General features: G+C 28.9%; 3 protein-coding genes across 3 annotated transcripts; 1 reads left to right on the top strand and 2 right to left on the bottom strand.

Annotated features, from left to right (window-relative positions):
• Positions 1-458: 458 nt before the first annotated feature.
• On the bottom strand, positions 459-15,312 carry LOC126839041 (elongator complex protein 1). The gene is made up of 17 exons (XM_050573975.1): positions 14,333-15,312; positions 14,122-14,261; positions 12,425-12,704; positions 12,240-12,354; positions 5,729-5,811; positions 4,822-4,966; positions 4,430-4,748; positions 3,493-4,111; positions 3,200-3,425; positions 2,368-2,538; positions 2,098-2,294; positions 1,762-1,902; positions 1,645-1,702; positions 1,437-1,570; positions 1,219-1,349; positions 795-819; positions 459-726 (listed from the first exon to the last, which is right to left on the bottom strand). Exons 1-17 carry the CDS (start codon positions 15,024-15,026, stop codon positions 659-661), a joined length of 3,546 nt encoding a protein of 1,181 aa, XP_050429932.1. The 5' UTR covers positions 15,027-15,312; the 3' UTR covers positions 459-658.
• Positions 7,306-11,218, bottom strand: LOC126839042 (DNA-directed RNA polymerase II subunit RPB2). The gene is made up of 2 exons (XM_050573976.1): positions 7,840-11,218; positions 7,306-7,782 (listed from the first exon to the last, which is right to left on the bottom strand). The coding sequence occupies exons 1-2, from the start codon at positions 11,082-11,084 to the stop codon at positions 7,494-7,496; spliced, it is 3,534 nt and encodes a 1,177-aa protein (XP_050429933.1). The 5' UTR covers positions 11,085-11,218; the 3' UTR covers positions 7,306-7,493.
• Positions 15,313-17,625: 2,313 nt separating the features above from the next.
• Positions 17,626-23,352, top strand: LOC126839043 (cytochrome P450 4V2-like). The gene is made up of 11 exons (XM_050573977.1): positions 17,626-17,901; positions 18,558-18,664; positions 20,271-20,361; positions 20,548-20,736; positions 21,521-21,590; positions 21,917-22,043; positions 22,116-22,185; positions 22,267-22,448; positions 22,513-22,681; positions 22,812-22,991; positions 23,087-23,352. The coding sequence occupies exons 1-11, from the start codon at positions 17,703-17,705 to the stop codon at positions 23,245-23,247; spliced, it is 1,545 nt and encodes a 514-aa protein (XP_050429934.1). The 5' UTR covers positions 17,626-17,702; the 3' UTR covers positions 23,248-23,352.
• The last annotated feature ends 989 nt before the right edge of the window (positions 23,353-24,341 follow it).

The following is a 24,341-nucleotide window of genomic DNA, read 5'->3' as shown; positions in this document are numbered from 1 at the left end:
GGAAGAAGAACGAAAACATTTTTGAATATTCTGCGAATTGCGGTTATATATACTATGTATATATCACGATGTAGAGAAGATATTATCTTCTCTCACAGATATATATAATAAACTAGATTGGTAACTGTATATACCACCAATAGAGAAGATCGAAGCAGCCACTTTCCGCCATCCTGGTGGGAATTAGAACCTCATCACGCGAGAATAATATATGTTTATAACAATCACATATATATATATATATATATATTATTGATATAATAATATATATATTATATGCATTGATAACACACATAAATCCCACCAGCATGGCGGACCGTCGGCTTCAATTGTTATCGCTAGTTAGCAATCTAGTTTATTATACATATCTGTGATGATATTAAGGTAGGCAACAGTTAGCGGACGAGCTGCAGCTGATGGCTGATGGGAGTATTCTTCCAACAAATGATAACACGTGATAATATAAAATAGCCACAGAATAGATGAAAATTTATCTAATCTGAGCCCTGAGGTATATTTATCTTTCAAATTGTATTGTTACTTGTCAGTATTCCGCTAAGAGCTAGGGTTAAAAACAATAAACTTATATAATAACACTCAATATTAAATTTTATATAAAATTGTTTTAAATAACTGATTTGTGTATTAATGACATATATTATTCTAATACTGATAATTTCCAATTTTTGTCGGCTACTATTTTCAAAGGACATAGAAGTATTGCATCTAAAAACAAAAGTTATTATTTAGTAGATTAAGACTTAAAGATATGGTGATAAATCTTGTACTTTTACCTTCATAAACTTGTTCAGTTTCATTCTAAAAAAAAAAAAAAATACTCTGTACAAATTTTTGTTAAAAAATTATTATCAAAGTATAACAACAAATAGTCGTGGCTATTATTATTATTAGTATTAAAATTAAAATAAGAGCTGTAAGATAATTCAATTATAATGTTTTTTTTATAGTTCAATTAGGTTTCAAGTACTTATTTATAGTTTTAGTTTTTTAAAGTATAGTTGGGTTAAACAAAATGTTTGTTTGAAAAGTCTGGTATTGAAAATGTAAAAAGTTATTTTATTTGAATTGGCAGTTAAAACTGAGATTAAACTCCAAGCGGTCGTGTTTTAAAAAAATCTTGTCGGTGGTGTTTACACCGCATACTTTAGTTCTTGGAGGTTAAATCTACATAAAAAAGTATACAAATAATTTACTTACAAATATTGGCCATATTATAGACTTCTTGTCAAGTACACAAGTCAAAAATGAATCTAAAGTTATTTGAAGCGAGTGACTAATACTATATTCATTTAATTTTAACAGCAGAAAGCAAACATTTTTAACTTCATCTAAAAATGGAAAAAATTAAAATTAAAATACTACAATTCAATTAATAGTTAAAATAAAACACATTTCTCAGTGCAATAAAATATTACCTTTATATTTTTCAGTTTTTTCAATTATTTGTTTTAACGTCAAGACTAGAGTTGGTTCTTCCCTAAAATTACCTATCTTTAAATTCCACATTTTACGTTGTTGTTTCTTCGCACTTCTACAGCTAGTTCGTGTGCTACATTACAAAACATTAAATTAAACCACAATACATTTTTTTTATAATTAATATAAATAATAAAAAAAAATTACCTAGATGTGCGATACGAAGATACACTACTTATCTCTGAATTTGTGTCATTTAAATTATCTACAACAAAATATTTTTAGTTAAAACTGTTAAAAATTGGTTGTTTGAAAATATATTACCGTAGTCTGATGGTTCAATGGATTTTTCTTTACGAACTTCCACTAAACGCTTGATATGTGTGTTGAAATTTTCATGTTGTAATATTATATCATTAATTAAATTCAGTGCAGTCGTAACACATGCCGATTTAATTTGGTTTTCTAAAAATAATATTAATCAATTTTATTTTCTATTAACGCTAATTCACAAACAAAAACTCAGAAAATAACAAATTTAAGTAAAATTTTTATATAGCTATCACTCGTACGTTTTTTGTAATTGTCAAATAAGCTGAGATAAACGCTAAAAGCGCATTTAAAAAAAAAAAAAAAAGGTTCAGTTAGTATATACAATACCTAGATTTGTATCAAGTATTAATCTGGATTGTGCCAAGTACAGAGCGTGCACATAATCTTGAGCTTTAATACAATAATCCACAGCTAATTTGGTATCTTTCAATTCAAGTTCCGCAAAATCTGCAGCCTCTCGGTAACGCTGCGTGGACGACAGCATTGAAATTATTGTTTTTTTTACTTCACTTTTACCCGTATCACTAAAAAACCCCAAGATCATCATTATTATAATGGTACTAAAATTATAAGACGTATTATTTTTTAACTTCTTACTCGTAGTTTAATTTATAACATAATTCTAATGCTTCTTTCCAAAATCCGGCTTTTAAGTAAGATGAAATCGCTTTTTTTCGTTCTGTACTGTAGCTATAGACTAAAGCCGCTTGTTTGTAATCCATTTTGGAGTAGAGTAAATCACCATAGTGTGTTGCAATTAATTTGTATCTGATAAACATAAAAACAATTAACTACTCAAAAATATTAAGTACCCCACACAAATGGGTTCGGCTAGCCGAATCCTCTCTTCCTATATAAAGCTCTATGCATTTCTATTTATTAACAGATTCCTATTTTTAAGTGGTCTACTTCCACCTGTAATTTCTTATATAGTCTAAACCACAAGTTAATATTTGTAGTCATCATTGTCAATATTTATTTAAGTTAGCAGTTAAAAGTTTAACAAATTTTAATTGTATGTAAAAGATAAATTATTTATTATAAATAATTAAAATTATTTATGACTGTAATTTAATTATAAATAATAAATGCTTAAAAAACTTTTTTATGAAAATGTTCTACATTTACCTTAAATATTTGACTAGATGACTCCAAATTTGGGTTAAATTATTGTTTTACATAAAGTAAAGGGAGAAAAAAGTTTAAAGTATCATTTATAAATCATAAATGCAAGTTAACTAAAAGTCTAATTTTAAATAAATAGTTAATTTATTAATGAATAAATGATCAAATAATAATTATACATAGTCTACAGTCTACACTAATCTTTCCCATTTTACTATACTATTTTCTTCTTATTTTGTCAACACGCTCAAACTATTCTACTTAGTATTATAAAAATTAAATAATACATTTAAGAAAATCTTACTCGTCTTGATTTTGGTTATAGAGAGTCAACGCATGTGTATATAAATTATTATCAATAATATACGCCAAGCATTGTTTGTAGTTGTCTTCGCACTGCACTAAGTTATTCAAGGCTTTAATTTTATTACCTAACTTATCTTCGATTGTAAATCTCATGAAATGGTTATTCATTTTTTCTAATTCTCTTAAAAACGGTACATATTCTTTTGGATCAAGTTGAGAATTATCTTTAATAAAATTAAAAAAATATATAAATATTTAAACAAATCATTTATATTAATGAAATTTACTCACTAATAATTTGCATGGCCATTTCCAAATTATACTCAGCGAGCGATGCTTTGTATAATTTATCTACGTCTACTAAAAATAATAAATGTTTTAAGTAGACATTGTTCAACGAGGCTAGATTTAGCGCCAAATCGAACTTTTTAAGTTTTACATAACACCCAAGTAATGGAAATGCATATTTTTCTTTGTCCTTTTCGTTCAGTATATCTATCAAACGAGAACACACCATATGCACCTTATTATCTAATTCTTTCACTTTGTTTTCTTGGAATTGAGAAGCGTATACAGTGTTTAAGTAATTTTTATTTTCCAACTCGGTAATAAACAAACTGATCCAAGACGAATCTTTTACTTGGTTAATAAATTCACTCAGGTCCTTAATAAATTTTGCAGGATCAAGATCACATAGCACGTTTAAGTTGATACGTTCTTTGCGTAACAATTCAAATGCCATTAAATATTTTCGCTCGACAATAAAATTAATAGCCGACAAAATCGTTAATGGTCTCGGCCTAATTGTTTCTAAATTTCCTCTAGGAAGTTGTAGAATGACTGAATTGCCCGTAACAATTATTATTGTCGATCCTGTTTCTACTCGTCGTTGATATTCGTCGTTATCGTCCTGTAATTAAGTTTATATATTACACAGGTTATTAAATAGCAAAATTAAATAAAAAAATTATGTTTAAAACCATGGATTTAAAATGTTTTCAAGCCTAAGTGTATACTATATGTTATAACTAAAACAAACGTTGATTATTTACAGAGTATGACAGTCAGATAAAATATGAACTTAAAAAAAATAAAACATTTTTAAGTTAAGTTAAGTTGTGTATTGTTAAACGATACACAATAGTTTTATCATTCACTTTTTATGAGTACACACACACAGCATATACAATTATGACTTTACCAGTCACCACCGATTTAAACATTTTACCTTGGATGGATTAATGTTGTAAGCGATAAGTCTTTGATTTAAAGTGACAGCCAAGACAAACGGATAACGCAAACAAAACGACTCAATATTGTTCAAAATCACTTTGTCGTTTTCAAACAGTCTTTTGGAAACACCAAGAGCGTAGATTTTGTCTTCCATCACACGAATACAAGTGCATTCTTCAGGCAAACTAGCATAAGGTTCAATTTTGTTTGTCATGGCATTCCACAATAACACATCTCCGTCAGACAGCTGTACAAGAGCCCCGCGTGTATGATTAGTAACACCGATAACCGGCTGGCATACAGTATGTTTTGTTCTAATAAAAAATCGATAAAAAAGCAGCTATTTATTTTGTTACTTAACTTAATGTTATAAAAAAAAAGAATTACATATTTTTATTATCAGCATCGAACACCAATATACATATGTGATGAATATCACTAAGTTCAGACAGACTAAAAAGCAGCGTATTTTCATCATACCAAAACCAATGATCAATCAGCCCAACTGTGTCTGTGATATTATTGACCGAAACTAAATAAAAATAAATTAATTTGAAACAATAAATGATTAGTAATTGGTGTTAATCAAATTTTATATTAGTTATAAAGCTTCAAATTAATTAAATAAAACATTATATTTTTTTTTCGAGTATATTAAAAATAATTTTTGTTTTCTAAATAAAATTATTATAAATAGAAGCAAGAATTAATTTTTATTTTATTGTTATGAAAATAATTGAGCGACGTTAACAAGAACTAAATACTAAAAATAATTAACTGAACATTTTTGTACAAACAAATAATATATCAACATATGAAGGGCTGCAGGGAAAAAAGATCAATGTCAATTTTTTTTCATTCTGAGAAAATCATGTTTTTAATTTCAAAACGTAATACATTTTGCCTGTATGCCTAAACTTTCGACGGTCATTACTCTCAACCAATCTGTTTTTTTCCATGGTTTGAACGCATAAAAGATACAATACGTCAATACAAATAATTTGATACCAAAATCTCATTTTCAAAAAAAATTGACATTGATCTTTTTTCCCCGCAGCCCTTTATATATTTTTAAATTTTCTCTTTTTAAATGAATTGATTAATTTTAATTTTTTTTTAATTATAACAACAAATAGTTATATTGAATACAATAGTGTTTTGTAATTACACAACGATTTAAGACAGCTATTATTAGTCATAATTTAATACATTTATTTTTAAAATGTAAAGTATAACTTTTAAAATATGGAGTACTTTGTTTGTTCACTGTTTAATAATTATTAAAAATTCTTACTTTTTTTCATGAACTCTTTTTTATATTCATAAAAATGAATACTTCTATCATTGCAGACAACACAAATATTATTGCCGTTTTTTCTGAAAACAAATAAAATGTTTTATTTTATAAATTAATTAATGTTTAGTATACATTAAAGGTCAACAAATAAATTACCACATATTTTAATAAAAGATTTTTGTTTTATTTGTTGTACACTAAAATTAAATATTTTTATTGTATTAATCTATTAAACTAACTCCAGGATTTTAAGCATAAAATAAAATAATTAGTAAAGCTGAAGTGAATATTAAAACAATTTTTGAAATAAATTAAGTATTGTTTTTTTTCATTATTTAAAGCTACTAATTAAACATTTGTATATTTTTTATATTCAAAAATGGCTCTAATGATTTTGACAAAATGTGGTGAATATACTATTTTGAGTGAGATAACTGGGTCTCGACTTCGGAAAATTCATTAAGTCATAAAGTTATTTATTTTTTTAATTTCTTATGTTTTATTTTTTTTATTATATTTAATCATGTTTTAACCGAGCATAACTCGATCTCTTGGTTATATACTTTGTAGACAGCGAAAAAACAAAACTGAAAATAAATATTTTAATTGTTATAACGCATTTAATCAACAAATGGAAAAAAAGTGCAACAAAAACAAATTTAATAACGACAAAAAATTAAGAATGCTTTTATTATTAAGCAGTAAATCAAATAATGAAGAAAATCGTATTATTGTTATTTGTCACTTTTTCCTTTTGTGCACAGCTCTTTATTGTTGCAACGTTAAACACCGTCTGGAATTATAAATAAACTAACAAAAATATATCAAAACATTTTTTAGTTTCAAAGAACTATAACTATTATTTTTTAAATTTATTAAGTTTTATATTTCTTCTTTAAAATGGTGATATTTGATCCAGGTTGGAAAAATAAGTTATAATTTTTTTATCTAAAAATACATAATTTATGCCTAAAAACTGAATTACATTAGTTACAATATGTTAATATTTTTTACTAATTTAAATATATATTTTTTATATTTTAATAATACTAAACAATATTTTTGAGACATTAAATTTATGGTCAAAAAATTATTATATATTTATATAAAAAGTTTTAAAATTTTTTGCTTATAAAATTATTAACATTATAATAAATTGAATAACTATTTTATTTACCGAGCACAAAGTTATCCTAGCACTAAATAATTATATAATTTTAAGTGGCTTATGTGAAAAATGCTTGTTGTCAAACATATTAACGAAATCGGCATGGATAGCTAAGATATTTGTATGAAAATATATAATATTCCAAATATCAATATATTTTAAAAGAATTAATAGTATAAAAGAAATGTAGTGTAGAGGTAAAGTGTCTTTGTAAAATGTATGATATGTATAAAAACTGTATATCAAGCTACCAAGACAACATAGAGGTAATTTTTTAAAACATCTTTATAAGGCGGTTACTTTCTTAGAACTATCATGTCCCAAACCTAATAAGTTAAGTATCAAATAAGTGGTAAGAGTGTACTTTTGTGATTTCTTACACTAGCCATACACAAAATAAAACAAATTAATGTACATTAGAGACTTATATTTAACATTTTAAAAACAATTTAGTTAAAAACTAAAATATTTTTTAATACATATAAAACAATATACAATGCATAAATCATTTAATAGTTACAAAATTAAATACGCATCAAAGCTAAAAAAATATAATATTATATAATGTTTTTACCCTAAATATTTATTAACATTTTAGTTTGTCACCATAAGTCTAGGTGCAATATTCATGGACATAAGTTCTTGGAATAGTAATTTTGCTGCATACGGTAATCGCACTTGTGAAATTTGTGTTTTATTTTTGCATCCTTTGCATTCGAAAGTATTGTTTCTCAAATTAGCGATGGCAATTAAACCACAGAAATTGCAAATATGTATGCGGTAAGGATCAGAAACTTCAAATAGACGTTCACGTAAAAATTGAGCTGCACCGTGGGCGATTTGACAATCTCGTTCCATCTCTCCAAATCGTAGACCGCCGTCTCTGTAATAATAATAATAATAGACATTGTTGGACTATTTATAAAAAATATTATCTTACCTAGCTCTTCCTTCCATAGGCTGTCGCACTAAAATCTGGACCGGTCCCCGAGCTCTTGAATGTATTTTGTCGTCCACCATATGTTTAAGACGTTGGTAATAAGTAGGTCCCAAAAATATTTGGGCATTGATTTTTCTTCCAGTAAATCCATTGTACATAACTTCATTACCTCTTAGATGATAACCATACTCTTGGAGTAAAGTAGAAATTTTCTGCACATTGACAGCATCGTTAAACGGTGTAGCATCACCGATTTCTCCTTTATTTGCCGATACTTTTCCTTGTAAGCACTCAATTAAATGGCCGATTGTCATTCTCGAGGGTATAGCATGAGGATTAATTATAATGTCGGGAGACACACCTTCACTAGTAAATGGCATGTCTTCTTGTCTGTACTGTATTCCACAAGTACCTTTTTGACCATGCCTAGAGGCAAATTTATCGCCGATCTGAGGGATTCTCTCAGATCGTACACGAATCTTGCAAAATTTATAACCTTCGGAATTTAAAGTCAATAAAACTTGATCAATAAGACCGGTTTCACTATTTCTTAAAAACGTACTCGCATCTCTTTTTGAAAACTTCTTGGTGGTACCTTCAAGTTCATCTTCATTATCTGGAAGCGTCATTGTTTTGCCAATAATTACATCATCTCCCGACACTCTTAAGCCTGGTGATATTATACCGTCATCGTCCAATTTATCGTAAATAGCATTCCTCATGCCTTGACAAGTTGCACGATTTGGTTTTTCAAACACTTCTTCTTGATCACCGATGCGTTTAGATTCAGAATCTTTATAGGAACGGTAAAACACAGATCTAAAAAAGCCTCTTTCCACAGCCGAAGCGTTTAATATAACACTGTCTTCTTGATTGTAGCCAGTATAACATAAAATGGCAACAATCGAGTTGATACCGGCTGGGAGTTCTCTAAACCGTAGATATTCCATAGATCTTGTAGTTACAAGCGGTTTATGAGGGTAATAAAGAACGTGAGCCAACGTGTCCATTCTAACGTGGTAATTTGTTATATACACTCCCATTGCTTGTTTGCCCATAGCACTTTGATAAGTATTTCTTGGACTTTGATTATGATCGGGAAACGGTATAATCGATGCACACACTCCTAATATCATGGCAGGATGAATTTCACAATGTGTATAAGTCGTACAGTAAGCAAATTCCTTTTCTTGTCTCAAATCATCGGGTGACATCGCAATCATCGTGGTTTCTTCTTCTAAAGTATCAATATACTCAACCACACCGTTAGATACGAGAACTTGCCATCCGTAATTATTGTAGTCACGCTCTTTTAAGCTATCAATATGACGTTTCTTCAATAATAATTTTCCATTTTCAACAATTAGCAACGGACGACATATTCGACCAGCATCTGTATAGATTCTAATTTCACGGTCGCGTATATCACGAATAATACTGACTTCACTAACGATAATATCCATTTGGCGTCGAAGTTTTCTGAGCGTACCCATAAGTTGTTCAGGATCACGATGAATACCAACCCAACATCCATTGACAAAGATTTTGGTCGCGTCAACAATAGCAGACGGAGCAATTTCTTCCAAGTTTTCCATGCTCCACTCTTCCAAAAACTCTAAGATTGGTGAAGGTTGAGATCCGACAGATATGTAGGCCATTAGTGCCAAATTTTTTACCAAGCCAACAGCAGCTCCTTCTGGCGTTTCAGCAGGACATAACATTCCCCACAAGGTGTTATGCAGCTGTCGAGGTTTAGCTAGTTTACCATCTCTCCCAATCGGAGAATTAACACGTCTTAAATGAGACAGCGTCGAAGCAAATGTAAGTCTGTTCAATACTTGAGACACACCAGCTCTCGCTTGATGGGCTTTCTTTTGATCTCCCCAGTTTCCAGTAGCTAAAGAATATCTTAAACCATCAGTTATAAGTTTAGTTTTAATAGCCAAATCTAAATTGAAATCTTTTCCCCGATCAATAAATTTTTGAGCATACATACGCACTTCTTTCATTAAATTTTTAAATAGACCTCTAAACAAGAAAGCCAATAACGGTCCAGCCAAATCCAAACGCTTATTACCATAATGATCTCTGTCGTCCAATTCACGCCGCCCAAGTGAAGCCAACAGCAAACGATGCACCATGTATCCCAAGAAATATGCTTTTTTGGTTTCACAAAAATCTGAAACACCGACATGAGGCAACATTTCTTTTTGAAGAATTTCTCGAGCATATTTTATACGTTTTTCTTTGGTCACCCCAGGTCTTGCCCCACGAGAACCAATAAAATTTAGAGCGACATTTTGTTCTTGAATGACAAAAGCTTCATCTAGTGATGGCTTAACCATTTCCATCATTTCCGGATCATCAAAGTCATATATTATGTGCTCTAAAATGTCTCGATCAGCAACGAAACCCAATGCTCGGAACACTATCATAATGGGTATTTCTTGTTTAATATATGGCAAAATGGCAATAATACGTTGACCGATTGCAGATTTTTTTATACTTTGGCCACCACGGGCCATCATATTCACCCAAAGGGTAGAAGTAGGACGGGATGAATGTTCGAGACACGATCGGATTTCTGCCTTAAATGCATATTTACCGTCTTTCATGCTGAATACATAAACAGTATTTGTAGCCATTTTTTCTTGAGCTATAAGCACTTTTTCAGAACCGTTGATAATGAAATAACCGCCAGGATCGAGAGGACATTCGTTTAACTCTGTTAAATCACGATCATTCAAACCGAACAATAAACAGTAAGTCGATCTCAGCATAATGGGGATTTTTCCGATAAAAGACTTGGAGTGTTGAGTAACTACCAGTTCTTCGCCGTCTTTAAGTACAGTTTTTGTAATATCTACATAAAGTGGAGCGGAATATGTTAAGTTACGGAGTCTGGCTTCATTTGGCATCATGGGGGATGGGGAACCGTCTTTCTCCCAATGGGTCGGTTTGGACAGATAAATCTGTTCAAATTTAATTTGATACTTCGTAGGAGTATCAATTTCACCATGTGTGTGCTGAGACTCTGCTTGTAATTCGATTTGCGGAGAATCTTCTACTATTCGTTGCACAGACATCTGAATAAACTCGTCGAACGAATCCAATTGTTGTCTTACCAATCCTTTTTCGTCGAAATAAGAATTTATTACTATCCAGCAAGCTTCTTGCCAAAGCTCACTGGAAATCTCTTCGTTCTCTTCTTCCTCTTCGTAATCATCTTCTCCCAAATCGTACATTTTATTTGTCTTTTTAGCTGACAATAAATTATATCTTTAAACTTCCATAAGAAACGAGCACAGCACGTTTACTAACGCGATGGCTGATGACCGTTTGTTTATAATATTCATTTTCAAGGCACAATACTTATGTTCTACACCATTATCAAATTCGTAACGTGTGTAACGAACGTCAAAGAGGATACAACTTATTTTATAGGTTATGTCTATATTTCGAAATAAGCATAGATAACGCGGCAGTAATTGATATTTGAATTATTGTGCCTTGCGGGCACAAAATATAATTTCCCTCCCTTTTAGCAGCTACGACTGACGTTATAATACATTAAACATTTCGGAATTAAGTTTCCCAATAATATCATATTAACTTGAGAGGGCACCTAATTTGAAATTTCGAATAACAACAATACGACCTACGACAAACATTTTATTTTAGGTACAATTGTCCATTTACAATTTTAAAATACGAATCACTGATAAGGAACGGAAAGAGTGAAATGTCATCCAAATAACTAAAACACGAAGGTACAAACCAATTTTGAATTTTCTCATTAAGATTTTTTAAATTTTCAAAAAAAGGTAACAATGTAACAAAAGAATGTTTTTAAAACGTTAAAATGTTGCAGTTGAAATGTTAATTGCAAATAAAATATTTTAGAAACAACATTCAAAAAATGATTGTATGTTTATAAATAACATTTATAGAGTTTTAGAATTATATATTTTTTTGATATTTTTGAAACTATAATGTATAATTATATATAAATATTTTAAGCAACTTTTTTTTAAAATGTTTATATAAAATGTATAGTTTATTTTTCATTGCCGTCATCGAGATTGGTATTCGTTACAACGAAAACTAATACAATTCATTTAAAAAAAAAAAAAAACAGACTACTTTCTGTAGGAGAAATGAAAAATCATTTTGTTTTTATTTTGTGGTAAGTGAAACTTACTAGTTTTTGATGTAACAATCGCAGATTACTATTTTACATAGCAAAAAACAAAAACATACAATAGACTTTTTTATATGGCTAATAAAACATTTTACTTTTGGAATGGCCTCTATATGCAGTGTTGACTTGTTAATGTATTAACTTATAAACATTATGAATATAAAATTTAAGCGAGTACAAATAAAATGCAAGTACTTACCTCAAGTTATGTGGCAAAAACAATACAGAATCAATAGGTTTATCTAAAGTCAGTTTTAAATGATACATAGGAGGTGGTATAATGACTTCTTTAAACGGAGTTAGCAAAATTGAACCTAAAAAATAAATAAAATTGTATACTTAATAACTAATAAAAATATGTAGTTAAATGTAATTTATACATACAGTGATCAATAACAGCTACCCAATCTAGCGTTCCAGAACTCGATGTACTTAATGTTTCTATCCAATGTAACATCGTTGTAACTCCATTTACGGTAATTAATTGTAAGTTATTAGTGGGCAACCATTTTGCAGCAATTATTTTGTGTTTAAACGTCATCCATTTTTTAATTTGCCATTGATAGTTTGTGCAAGTTAGCATTAATAGGCAATCTATTTTTCCTGAGTATTCACAATGAAGACACATTATTGAAGAATCATGGTTCCACAATATCTGATTGACCTATTTATGTAATAGAAAAAGTTATAATACAGTGAAAAATAAACTTTTATTATCGTATTTCATATTTCAATTTTAAAAGTCCATTAAAAACTGTATATTTATATTGGTAATTGTTATTAATTATTATATTTAACGTTTGTATTTAGTAATAGCAGATCGTGCCAATATGAGATTGAACCCTATAAAAAAAAGTTTTTCAGCCGAGTCTGCAACCACGAAAGAACATAAGCATTTTCATGTCTCGTTGAAGTACCGAATAAATATAGATTAGTTGTGGGATTATAAATAAAAAAAAAAAATTACATGGAGCTTCCAGTTACAGCATAAGGCCAAGGAGATAAAAAAATTATGTACAATCAAGTTTCTGGCTAAAATTGTAGTGTTTATTATCTGGCCAAAAGTAACTTAACACAGAGAATTTTGATAATGCTTTTTTCGGTTATGTGCCAGAGCTAAGACATGAAAATGTCAAAAATTTGAAAATTAAATAAATGTATTATATTATATTTTAGTGTTAGAACGTTTTGTTAACTCTCCCGATCTTCTTCTAACCATTTTAGCTCAACGTAAGTTTAACTGTCTTCTGGCAGTTTTCTGTCTTTCTATGGCTCCTTCAATTATTATATATTATAATGAATTATATACATTTCAATGAAAATGAATGGAATTTTTTTTCTGAGTAAATACAATATAATTTGCTGCCGAACATTTGGCAGAGATCTGCAGGAGTTGAGCATTGCCTACAACAAAACCGATTTATATATATATGTATTTAATTTAGTCTAAAACCGTAGTAGTAGATTTCTATTGATGGTTGCTGCATAGTTTGAACTCGGGCTTGATGCGATTGACCACCATGTGCCATATAAATACATTATTTTATGTGGATGGAATAGAAATAAGCAATTCATAAATTTAGTATTCTAGTTTGTTAAATTGCTATACAAAATATTATTTTACAGAAGATTGTGTAAATTAAAAAAGAAGTTAAAAATTGTGAAGCCCAAGTTTTGAATTCTGACGTGGAACCTTGATTCAAAGTGTAAAAATTGTTTTCAGTAAAAATGTCCTATTGCATATTAGTGGTTTTGGCATGTAGGCATGAATTGAACAATTTAAGTACATTATTTTAGTTAAAAAATCTTACTAAATATAATTAATAATAATTTTTTTTTTTTATAAATTAGATTTTACGGTGTAAAAAAAATTAGACATTAGTCTTAGAAGAGATTTAAAAAAAAGTACATTTTTTATTTTCATTTGAAATATTATAATTAATGTGAAAATTGATTCTTGAAAATTCCAAAAGATTATCAAATCAAATTTTCCAAAATTGTTAATTTGTTAAAAATTAATGGTTTATACTTTTTGAGCTTTGCATGGAAGCTAAAAACTTAATCAGTAAATCTTTACATACTTCAAGTTCAGAAGGTATGACAAACTCTCCATGTTTCAGTCCATTTTTCTCCATAAAACTTATCAGGTATTTTTCATCAGTTTGTTGGGGAAAAGACATAAGATCTTTAGAAGTTTTCCAACTCAACACTGCTTTTATACCTAAAATGTAATATAAAAACAGTTATATAATACAATTTTTTGTAATATATCATAAAAGAATTTATGAATACCAGGAAGAGGCTCGCTTATGTATTGAAGAATGCCATCTCTATTAAAGATTTTAATTGTTCTTAAATTATTTGTCGTATTAAAATATCCAACAGCAAAAAACATACTATCGGGTCTCCAACAAATATTTATTGCATTGTCAGCATCTATGCCATCACCAACAATTTCCTTGACAATTCTTTTATTTTTACCCTCAGAGCCATGAAACTGTGTTTCTTTTTTACCCCAGCCAACATTTACCAGTTGCTGCTCCGTCAACAAGATTTCTTTCACATTGAAGTTGTTTAAGACATCAAAACATTCGGTTACGACTGTAACTTGACCATTTTCCGATATTAAAACGAAACGTTCATAATCAGGACTGCACATTAAATGATTGGCAGGCTGTTCACAGTTGTATGCTATTTCTACAATGTTTTCTTGTATCAAAATTACGTCTCCATTCGAACAACTGACCAGAAAAGAATCCCACGGTGGGTTGTATATGTAACATACTATTTTCACGTCTTGGGCCTTATATGTTTCAGTTGTTTTCAAGTCTATGACTAGGTGCGGTTGATCGCCTACATTTATACGCCAAACTGCTTGATCCGTCGAATAACAAAGCTCACCGTTGTTGATAATCAACACAGAATTTGCTCCCTTTAGTTGATCGACACAAATCGATCGCGATTTAAGTAGTTTGAGATTTTTCATTATGTCAATGGATTAGAATAAATAACAAAATTACTAAAATCAATAATCATAAGCGAATAATTCGAAATCTGAAATATCAATTTGTTATCATTTTATACAACGTTATCAAGCGGCACCACGTGAAATCATCCAAGGACGTAATAATATAAAATATGTGTGTGTGATAAATGATATCAAGAAACACTACTAAATAATAATAACAATGACTTCTTCCATCAGTTGTGGTTAGTATGCAAATACGTAATGACGATTTTGGCTTGGGCCTTGGCTATTGTGCTGTATTTTTAGTTTTTACTCTATGGTTCATCGTTTGTACGTTGAATAATTTATCTTGTTGATGCCAGAATTAAACACTATTTAAATAATTCTTAGTTTTTGATACTAAAAAAGGTGGTAAAACCGGATGATGCAAATAATTTTAGTTTTGTTATAAACTAGTTAGTTTGTTTTTCTTAAAAACTCATTACAAAAATTTATGTTTTTCTGAAGTGATTTTTTTCAATCTACTTGTGTATAATTTGATTCTACCTACTTGTTTTATAACAAATATATTAGTCATTTATAATGGGACACCTATTTAAAATTATAATATTATACAGTTTATGGGCATCCATTTTATTTTTAGCCACTTTTATTTCAATGTACAGAGTGATTCAGTACACTCGCTTACAAGTATAATCACTAGTGATTCAAGACACTTTTCTTAAAAAAAAATTGTGATTTTCTAATTTTTTTTTTTGAAAACGATTTTTTAATATTTTAGTATTTTTTAGTATTTTTGTTATTTTACACTTTATAGTATTATAAAATTACTAAATATTTACCATTTTTAGTAGAATGGTCGATAATCAGTTTAGATATTAATCGCTAGTAATACGCGCAACCTTCAAAAATATAAAACTTATTAACTAATTACTGGCGACGCAACATGTTTGCACATTCGTAGTCAGCACAATAAGTATATGGTGTTTTTGTTGAACCCATATACTTTTGCCAATTGGAGCGACCCCCCTCGGATTTTTTAAAAAATTACTCTGCATGTCTACTACGACGAAAATAATGTTTGACCATGGTCGTAAAAAGTTTTTGGAATTTTAGCTGTAAGCGAAACAGTATTGAAGGCTGGTCTAATGCCTAGACATTTACTATACTTGGAATCCATAAAAATTAAAAGCTAGCCACTTCTTATTTGTCTATACTCTATTCGGAATAAGAACAGGCCTAAAAACCACATGAAAAACCGGTTTTTAGGTAGCCGCGGAGGCCTGTTCTTATTCCGAGTAGAGTATAATTGTTATTATAATTATAATTTTGTTGGTAATTTTTTATGTTTTATACTTGAATAATTGCAATCATCGAATTATTTCAAAATATTCTACCACACATTCTCGCATTACAAATTACTTCGAATTATTCGGTATTCGAATCTATTGTCGAAGTATTAATATGTATTATTACGTAAGACTAGTGTCCAATGGTTTTCTGTTTATAAGATTGAAATTAATTAGTAACTATGTACCACCTGCCTGTTGATAAAGATTATTTAAAAATAACTCTAGACTTTAGTATTTTGCTGTATTCATAAATAATTTATGTATTAGTTTTCTGCGCAAATATAAAGTATTACCTTCCATATTGAGACAACGTAGTGGAGTCAAGGTAAGAATTGGTCGTCAAAGTGTGTGCAGTTTATAGAAAACTAGCTGCGTTACCACAAATTCGCCCGGCGGGGGGGGGGGCTATGCTGTATGCCGATTTTTTTAAAAATTTAATCCTATCTGACAGAGGACGCGAGTGCGTTGGTTGCTGAAGGGTACATTGTATATCTTTGTCGATTCTAATGCAGAGAATTCAATTTACAAATAGTAAATTCAGTGATCTGGTTCTTGAGGTTATAACTTGTGTACAAAATATTAAAGAATATATATATCGCTCGGGTCTTCAAGATGTAGTTGTAGCTATCGATTCAAGTTTATTCATTTATTTATTTATGAAAAATGAACCTTTAAATACAGAAATTATAAAGTTAAACTAAATCATCATATCTCAAAACAGTTCTGCTCTTCATTTACAATTTGTAATTTATTCTATAGAAATAACTATGATAGTCTGACAAAAAAAAAATGCCAATCAATAAAGTAACCTCATTAGTATTTATTGTATTAATAAGTATACACTATATAGTTCAGACCCTAAATTAAGATTTTGCGAACAATTGCCTATACATGGGTGGTGTAGCGTCCTCTGTACACAAGAACATATGGTTTTATTTTGAGTTAAGAATTTGACAAAAATTGCCTAAATTTAAATAAATCGAAAATTTTAGTGGCGCGGCGTCCACTTAAATCATAACTTTGTATAAAACACTTGTACTTTGTATAAAACATTGTACTTTGCTCTTTTACTATCGGTTTGAACAAGCAGCAATACAACAATGCAACAAACATATCATCCTCCTCCTTATTTTGATATATTCAATCATAAAAAAAAGACGCAATGTTTTGGCGCTAACATTATAGATGTATAAATATAATATTCCCCACTATATTTTTTCCCACTCAGTGGTAACTTTCAATAGTTACATTCGCTACTTCAGTATAGTTAGAACACTTAACGAACAAATTACACATCTCAGTGTCAGTGTTCTTATAATATTTGTAATAATATTTTTTAAAAATGTTAGAACTAAATTTGTTTACCGTTATTTGGATATCTTTAACTGCTTTATCATTGTATATTGCTATAATTTTATATAATAATTTATATAATTACCCTTCAGAACACCAAGAATTAATGTCAAAATTGCCTTCTATGACAAAAGGATTTTGGGAATGGATACGAGTATCGTTCGAATTGGCGTTCCTCGATCCAAGTGGTAAAATTTAACCGTTTCATTTTTTTTTTAAATTTTAATATTTAAACTTAAAATATTTTTTTTGAATTAGATTCATATTATTAAATATTCAATCTTTTTTTGGCTTTTCATACTTTGTTCTTGTATAATTTATAATTTTAATGTATCATTTTAAAGTAATTTATTAACGTAAAATAATTATTGTATTTATAATAACATATTATGTATGAGAATAGGTCATACTAAAGATTGCAGTAAATAAAGAAAAGTTTTCAATCATTAAATCCTTTTAAAAAATATATTTTTGGATAATTTAGATAAAAATTTAGTTGTACATAAATATATTATACAGTAAAAGTTAAATTAAGTACAATTAATTAAATATTTTTAATGTATACATTTTAATACAATACATACCATATCTACCTATTTTATTAACGAATTGCCCTAATAGTTTTTAAAAAAGTAACTCTTATGACTATTTCTCCATACATATTTTGTGTTATAAGTTATGCCATAAATTTGTTGTTGACAAAATTTCAAAATATTTTGTCGCTAGACCTTTTTCGGCCTTGACATTAGTTTTGGAACAATATGACGAACAATGAAAGTATTCTATAGACATAAATGAAATATTAATTAGGTTCAACGTATTAAATCATGATTTGTTAATTCAGAAATAATGTCATTTTTCCTTAATGGTGTAAAGAAATTTGGATCAGTTTATCACATGAACTTAATGGGACGATCTTATGTAATAGTAACAGATCCAAAAGATTTAAAGGTAAGTGATTTTTTTTTCTATTGATATGTGAGTACATACAACGATGTTTACAAATTTGGAACAAATGTACTTTACCGGGCACCCTTTTTTTTTAAATAGATATTACGTTTAATGCTGATGAAATTTTGCTAATGAATTTTTTGCCGGACAAACTTAGTTTGGGAGTTACAGACGTTTTAAGTTCGCGATTACGGCCGGTCGCGCACTATACAATAACACGGTTACAGCGGGTCGACTACCTGCTATCGCCCGTAATGCAAGGCGACGCGTTCAGAAATATAGTATAAATATTAATATTCTACTTGATTTAACTTAAAACCGCTAATAAGGACGGCAGGTCACCGAGTATGTTGGCACTCGCTCGCTCCGCTAAACCAAAAATATCCTAGGTTTGCAGGCTACAGTCTAGGAGGAGGTCACAGGTTTAAATTTAAGTAAACCATGGTATGATATTAATATCTACAAGGTATTACGGCAAAAAAAAAAAAAGACCACGACGGGCGAGAGCAGGTAGTCGACCCCGCTGTAACCGTGTTATCGTATAGTGCGCGCCCGGCCGTAATCGCGAACTTAAAACGTCTGTAACTCCGAAACTAAGTTCGTCCGGCAAAAAATTCATCAGCATTAAACGTACTATCGATTAAAAAAAAAAATCGAAAAAAAAGGTAAGGTACGCTTATACCAAATAACTTGTTAAAAATATTTTAAATTTAAATTAATTAATTAATCCGAAATTTTAGCTAATAAAACATGCACCAAATATTTTTTTATTAAGTCTTACGTAATTTTCTCTGTAAAATTGTTATAAATAAATCATGACTATCAAGGTATTAAAGCAATAATCACTACTACTCTCGTATTTGTTTTTCATTTTACTAATTTATTGACATTATTAAGGCAATAGAGTACATATTAATCAAAGTAAATAGTAAATAACGCTAATATATGACATCAATAAAAAAATATACGAAAAAAGAACAAAGTGAGTGAACTAACTGTTCGTAAATTTGTACTCTGATTATATTATGTGAATATAATTTTTGACATACATGGTATCAGACTCTAATCATAAATGTTTGAAATTGTGTACATTCTAATTTCTACTACATTAGACTTTTTTGGTATTGGATCTCGACTTTTCTCCAGAACTGAATATATTCTTTATTAATTCAAACATTTTAAGCGGTATTTTCTTTTAATAACTCATCGATAACCTATCCATATCGGGAGTTTTCCAAGTTGGAATAGTTTTCAGTACAAGATCAAATTCTTCTCTAATTACTTTGTTTATTAGTTGTGGTTGGTATATTCTGATAATCCTGTATATTATTTATACGGTGATCCACTAAATATAGATTTTACATATCATTCTTAATAAAATATTGCCTCTATTAATTAAAATAGATCTTTAAATAGTTTTTCTGTTTGAAAACATTTTTTTTCTTCAATATTTTAAAATTACATTTATTAATGAAAGTATTTATATTTTTTAATTAATTCAGAATTCTGAAATTGTTTTAACTTTTATAACTCTAGTGGTTCCGTATTAATTATTAATATTAGTAATAGATTGGTGTAATTTAATGTGTGTACAATTTTCCTTCAGATTATATTATCAAGCTCGCAACATAATACTAAAGGACCAGAATATGACGTGATGAGACCATGGCTTAACGATGGGCTTTTAATGAGTTCAGGTATACTATTATCTAACTATAGTTGATTTCATAATAAACGATGTAGGCATCCCTGAAGTAATGCTTAACAGCAGGTTCCAGAGCCGTCTACGATTCTAACAGCGAAATACTATTACCTAATTATTAATTTTATTTATTTAAATAACATTTAATTATCACTATAACATTGTATTTTGACAAAGAAAGGTTCAAAATGGCAAACCCGTCGAAAGATGCTTACCAATACTTTTCATTTTAAAACATTGGAATCATATAATTCTACAATAAACAGACATTCCCGTCTTTTGGCCAAAAAATTGCTGCAAGATTCAAAAACTCAAAAAGCAATTAATATCAAAGATTACATTGTATTGTGCTCATTGGACGTAGCATGTCGTATGTATATTTTAAGTAATTCAATATTAATAATTCAATAGTTTTTAATTATTTAAAACGCACTCCTAAAATATATTATTTATTCCCTTCTAGTATACTATACATCAATAATCATTTTAATAAATAGTATTCCATTTTTTTATCACATTACAAATTTGTTTAATAAATATTTTATTGAGACCATCTTGTTTAATCCTTTCGTTCCTGGAATTTTTTTTTTTCGAAAAAAATATCAACAATTTTTTTACGTATTGGATTGATATTGATTATCAATATAGCTGTGTCGATTTTTTTATTATTAATCTATACTAGAACTTGTGTTTAAAGACATTTTTGATAATGATAGTACGTTGTTAATATTTTATTCGATTTTTAAAGTTAAATACTCGTACGAGGATGTCAGTAACAAAAGGGTTAAACATTTTGTAAACAAAAATATTTATCAACTACATAAAGATAATTTATTAAATTGTCTAGACATATGTGTCTAAGGTCTATATAGCTATGTTAGATGCAAGACAAACATAGAAATGAGTTAATAAGAGTTAAAATGCAGGAGAATCAGAGCAAAATACATGCTCGTATTGAAACAATATGAACATGTGTAAATGCCGTGTAGTTTTTTTAATACTTTTCTCACCTAAAAATAGTTACTAAGCTCCATTTCCAATGGAATAGAGTTAAAGAGGCAAAACCAGTCCATTTGAGTGGTAATAGGCAAAACAAATCTGTCATTGAGTATAATAATTAATATTACTCTAAATAAAATGTTTTATTTTTACAGAAACGATAATGGGTGTTGATATGCAGTCTCAAGAGGGAAAATCTCAAAATTATGTCAGTGCAACTAAAAAGTAAAAAAAAAAAATTAATTATTATGCAATTTTTAAAAAAATATATTTATATCATGGATTTTATTGAATGTGCCCGACTTATATCTAATATATGAATAACAATTTGAAAAAACTAATCATCAGACACTTATTTGTAGAAACTTAATTGGGTTAATCAATTGTTTTTAATAGCGATCATTAGTAAATCCTTTCTTCTTCTACTTCATAAAAAAAATGTAGAACGCCCCTTCCCCGTTTTTATAAGCTGGATCCTACCTATGCTTTAGGTAGGTATTAATAACATGTATACCAAGAAAAATAAATTTAGTTCGCATATTTGTTTCAAGAGCAAGCAAAGCAATGATCGATCGAATTTTTACGTTTTGGTTATGGAATGACTTAATCTTTAAAATAAGCAAAAGCGGACGAGTATTTTACAAATCCCTTAAAGTACTTCACAGTTATACAGAGAAGGTATATAAATATTATGTTTTGAAATATGTTAAGTTAAATTGAGAACAATTAAGTCAAATATGTTGTGCGTAGATAATTCAAGAAAAACGTATAATATTAAACAAAAAAGATGATGAGAAAGAAGTCAAAGAAAATTCTACTAGTAAGACAACAAACAGCTTAAAAATACAAAGTTTCATAATTTTTAATTATCTCAAACATTATTTATGTTTATAATTTTTAGAGACTTCTAAGAACACATCGTTCCTGGAGCTCCTTATAAAAATGTCCAACGAATATCCAGATCAAATGACCGATGAAGATATAAAAGAAGAAGTGGACACTTTTCTATTTGAAGGTCATGATACGAGTTCAATTGCTGTTACAGCGATATTGTTACTTCTCGGCATTCACCAAGACATCCAAGTATTAAAACAACACATAAAATACATTTACAAGATTGCAATTATTTTGTTTTTTAAATTTTTAGGAAGAAGTCCGAGATGAATTACATAGTATATTCGGTGACTCGGATAGAGACGTCACAATGGAGGACCTGAATAAAATGACATACTTGGAAATAGTGATAAAAGAAGGGCTCAGAATCTATCCTAGTGTACCGACAATAACAAGACGCCTCACTGAAGTTTTACATTTAAGTACTATGAAATAAGTCAATTCTATTAAATTTTATAATTTCTTTAGTCAAAAAATATTAATTTAACTATAAACATGCATCATAGATTTCCGTTTAAATTTTATAACACTTGACATTCATTCTACTTTTAGCTAATTATAGTATTCCTCCAAATACAATAATATCAATAATGCCATATGTAGTTCATCGTGATGATGAATTGTATCCAGATCCCGAAGCATTTAAACCCAAACGATTTTTAGATGAGGAAAACAAAACAAAATTTTTATTTGGTTACTTGCCATTCAGCGCTGGTCAAAGAAATTGTATTGGTGAGTTTTGATTAATTCATATCTCATTTGGTTTTAGGGTTTTGTTTCATGTTATAAACAATAATTTCAATTGAACCAAGGTGATTTAATTTTAGGACAAAAATTTGCTATGCAGCAGATTAAGATCATCATATCGACTATTATACGTCAGTTAAAGTTCAAAACATTGGGCACTAGAGAAGACATCAAGATCACTAATGAATTACTAATACGATTTAATTCATTGCCAGACATGGAATTTTCTGCAATTTATTGATTTTGCTTAAATTTAATTCATATGGTTATAGTAACACTTTTACAATATTATATCCATTTCATATAATAAAATAATATAATATCATAAAATAGTTATAATAAAATATAGTAAATTTGCAGCATTTTGTATTGAAAAGTTTTTATAAATTTCAAATATGTAATCATATTTTAATACATTTAAGCTTCAATTTGGTGCTTGTTTTTTACAATTATGTGTTTTTTTGTGTCTGGAGCCATGATGTCTTTTTAACCGCTGAAACGATTTATTCTAGTATCATTTCTACCAGAAAAAGGCTTTACTGAGCCAAAAATTTAAAAAGTTCATCCCTACCTCTTCAAAATCGAGAAAAACACTAAAAAAAAAAAAAATATTTTTCAACCCTAATACTAAGAATACATTTTAAAATACATAATTGTCATTACATTCCCATCAAAGTGTTAGTTTTAAAATGGCATCATCACTCAATATAGACCTTTAACCTTCCCCACTCCAATATGTTGCAGTGCAGACCATTTTGCTGGTTATTTTTTATAAGACAAATGTATTCAAAATTAGAGTCGACGATTCGTGTAGTTCGAACTGACGTGTAGAAGTTTGTGTAGTTCGAATTCACATGTAGAAGTTTGTGTATTTAATACACGTGTAGGACCCGAGATTCAACTAACTTGACCCAATGGCTATAATACTTTATCTTAGTAACAAACATTAATTAAAGAATAGTATCATGTATAATTAGAGGTCTTATTAAAACTTACAGTTGTAAGAATACGTGTAGTTGCAGGTACACGTGTACTTTTAACTACACAAACTTCTACACGTGTTTATAATTACACGAACTTCTACACGTCAATTCGAACTACACGTGTATATACTTACACGTGTAATCGGTAGCTCTAACTCAAATTAATGATTGATGAACTGGTTTTGTAAATTTTATTTAATATAAAGTAGTGATGAAAATGGCATTCACAGCTCACTTGAAACTTATAGGCTACAGTTTATTCAGAGTTCAATATTTATTTTGAAAGTCTATTTAACTTCACATGCTGATTTAGGTTAAATGAATAGTTTTAAAATATTAGCATAAACACTGA

The sequence above is a fragment of the Adelges cooleyi genome, unplaced genomic scaffold (genome assembly GCF_023614345.1).
Source record: "Adelges cooleyi isolate 19-005CV unplaced genomic scaffold, UGA_ACOO_1.1 ACOO_flye_CR_arks_rails_tigmint_CR_PRNA_30, whole genome shotgun sequence".
In the NCBI taxonomy this organism is placed as follows: Eukaryota; Metazoa; Arthropoda; class Insecta; order Hemiptera; family Adelgidae; genus Adelges; species Adelges cooleyi.
Note: the sequence above shows the minus strand (reverse complement) of the source record. Positions and strands in the feature narration are given on the sequence as shown.

Coding starts and splice junctions, on each gene's coding strand:
- LOC126839043 (XM_050573977.1), top strand. CDS start 17,703: ATGTTAGAACTAAATTTGTTTACCGTTATTTGGATATCTTTAACTGCT. Junction 21,591..21,916: donor TATGTCAGTGCAACTAAAAA/GTAAAAAAAAAA, acceptor ATTTGTTTCAAG/AGCAAGCAAAGCAATGATCG. Junction 22,044..22,115: donor TTCACAGTTATACAGAGAAG/GTATATAAATAT, acceptor TGTTGTGCGTAG/ATAATTCAAGAAAAACGTAT.
- LOC126839042 (XM_050573976.1), bottom strand. CDS start 11,084: ATGTACGATTTGGGAGAAGATGATTACGAAGAGGAAGAAGAGAACGAA. Junction 7,783..7,839: donor CCTATGGAAGGAAGAGCTAG/GTAAGATAATAT, acceptor TTATTATTACAG/AGACGGCGGTCTACGATTTG.
- LOC126839041 (XM_050573975.1), bottom strand. CDS start 15,026: ATGAAAAATCTCAAACTACTTAAATCGCGATCGATTTGTGTCGATCAA. Junction 14,262..14,332: donor CATAAGCGAGCCTCTTCCTG/GTATTCATAAAT, acceptor ATTACATTTTAG/GTATAAAAGCAGTGTTGAGT. Junction 1,903..2,097: donor AATACTTGATACAAATCTAG/GTATTGTATATA, acceptor TATTATTTTTAG/AAAACCAAATTAAATCGGCA.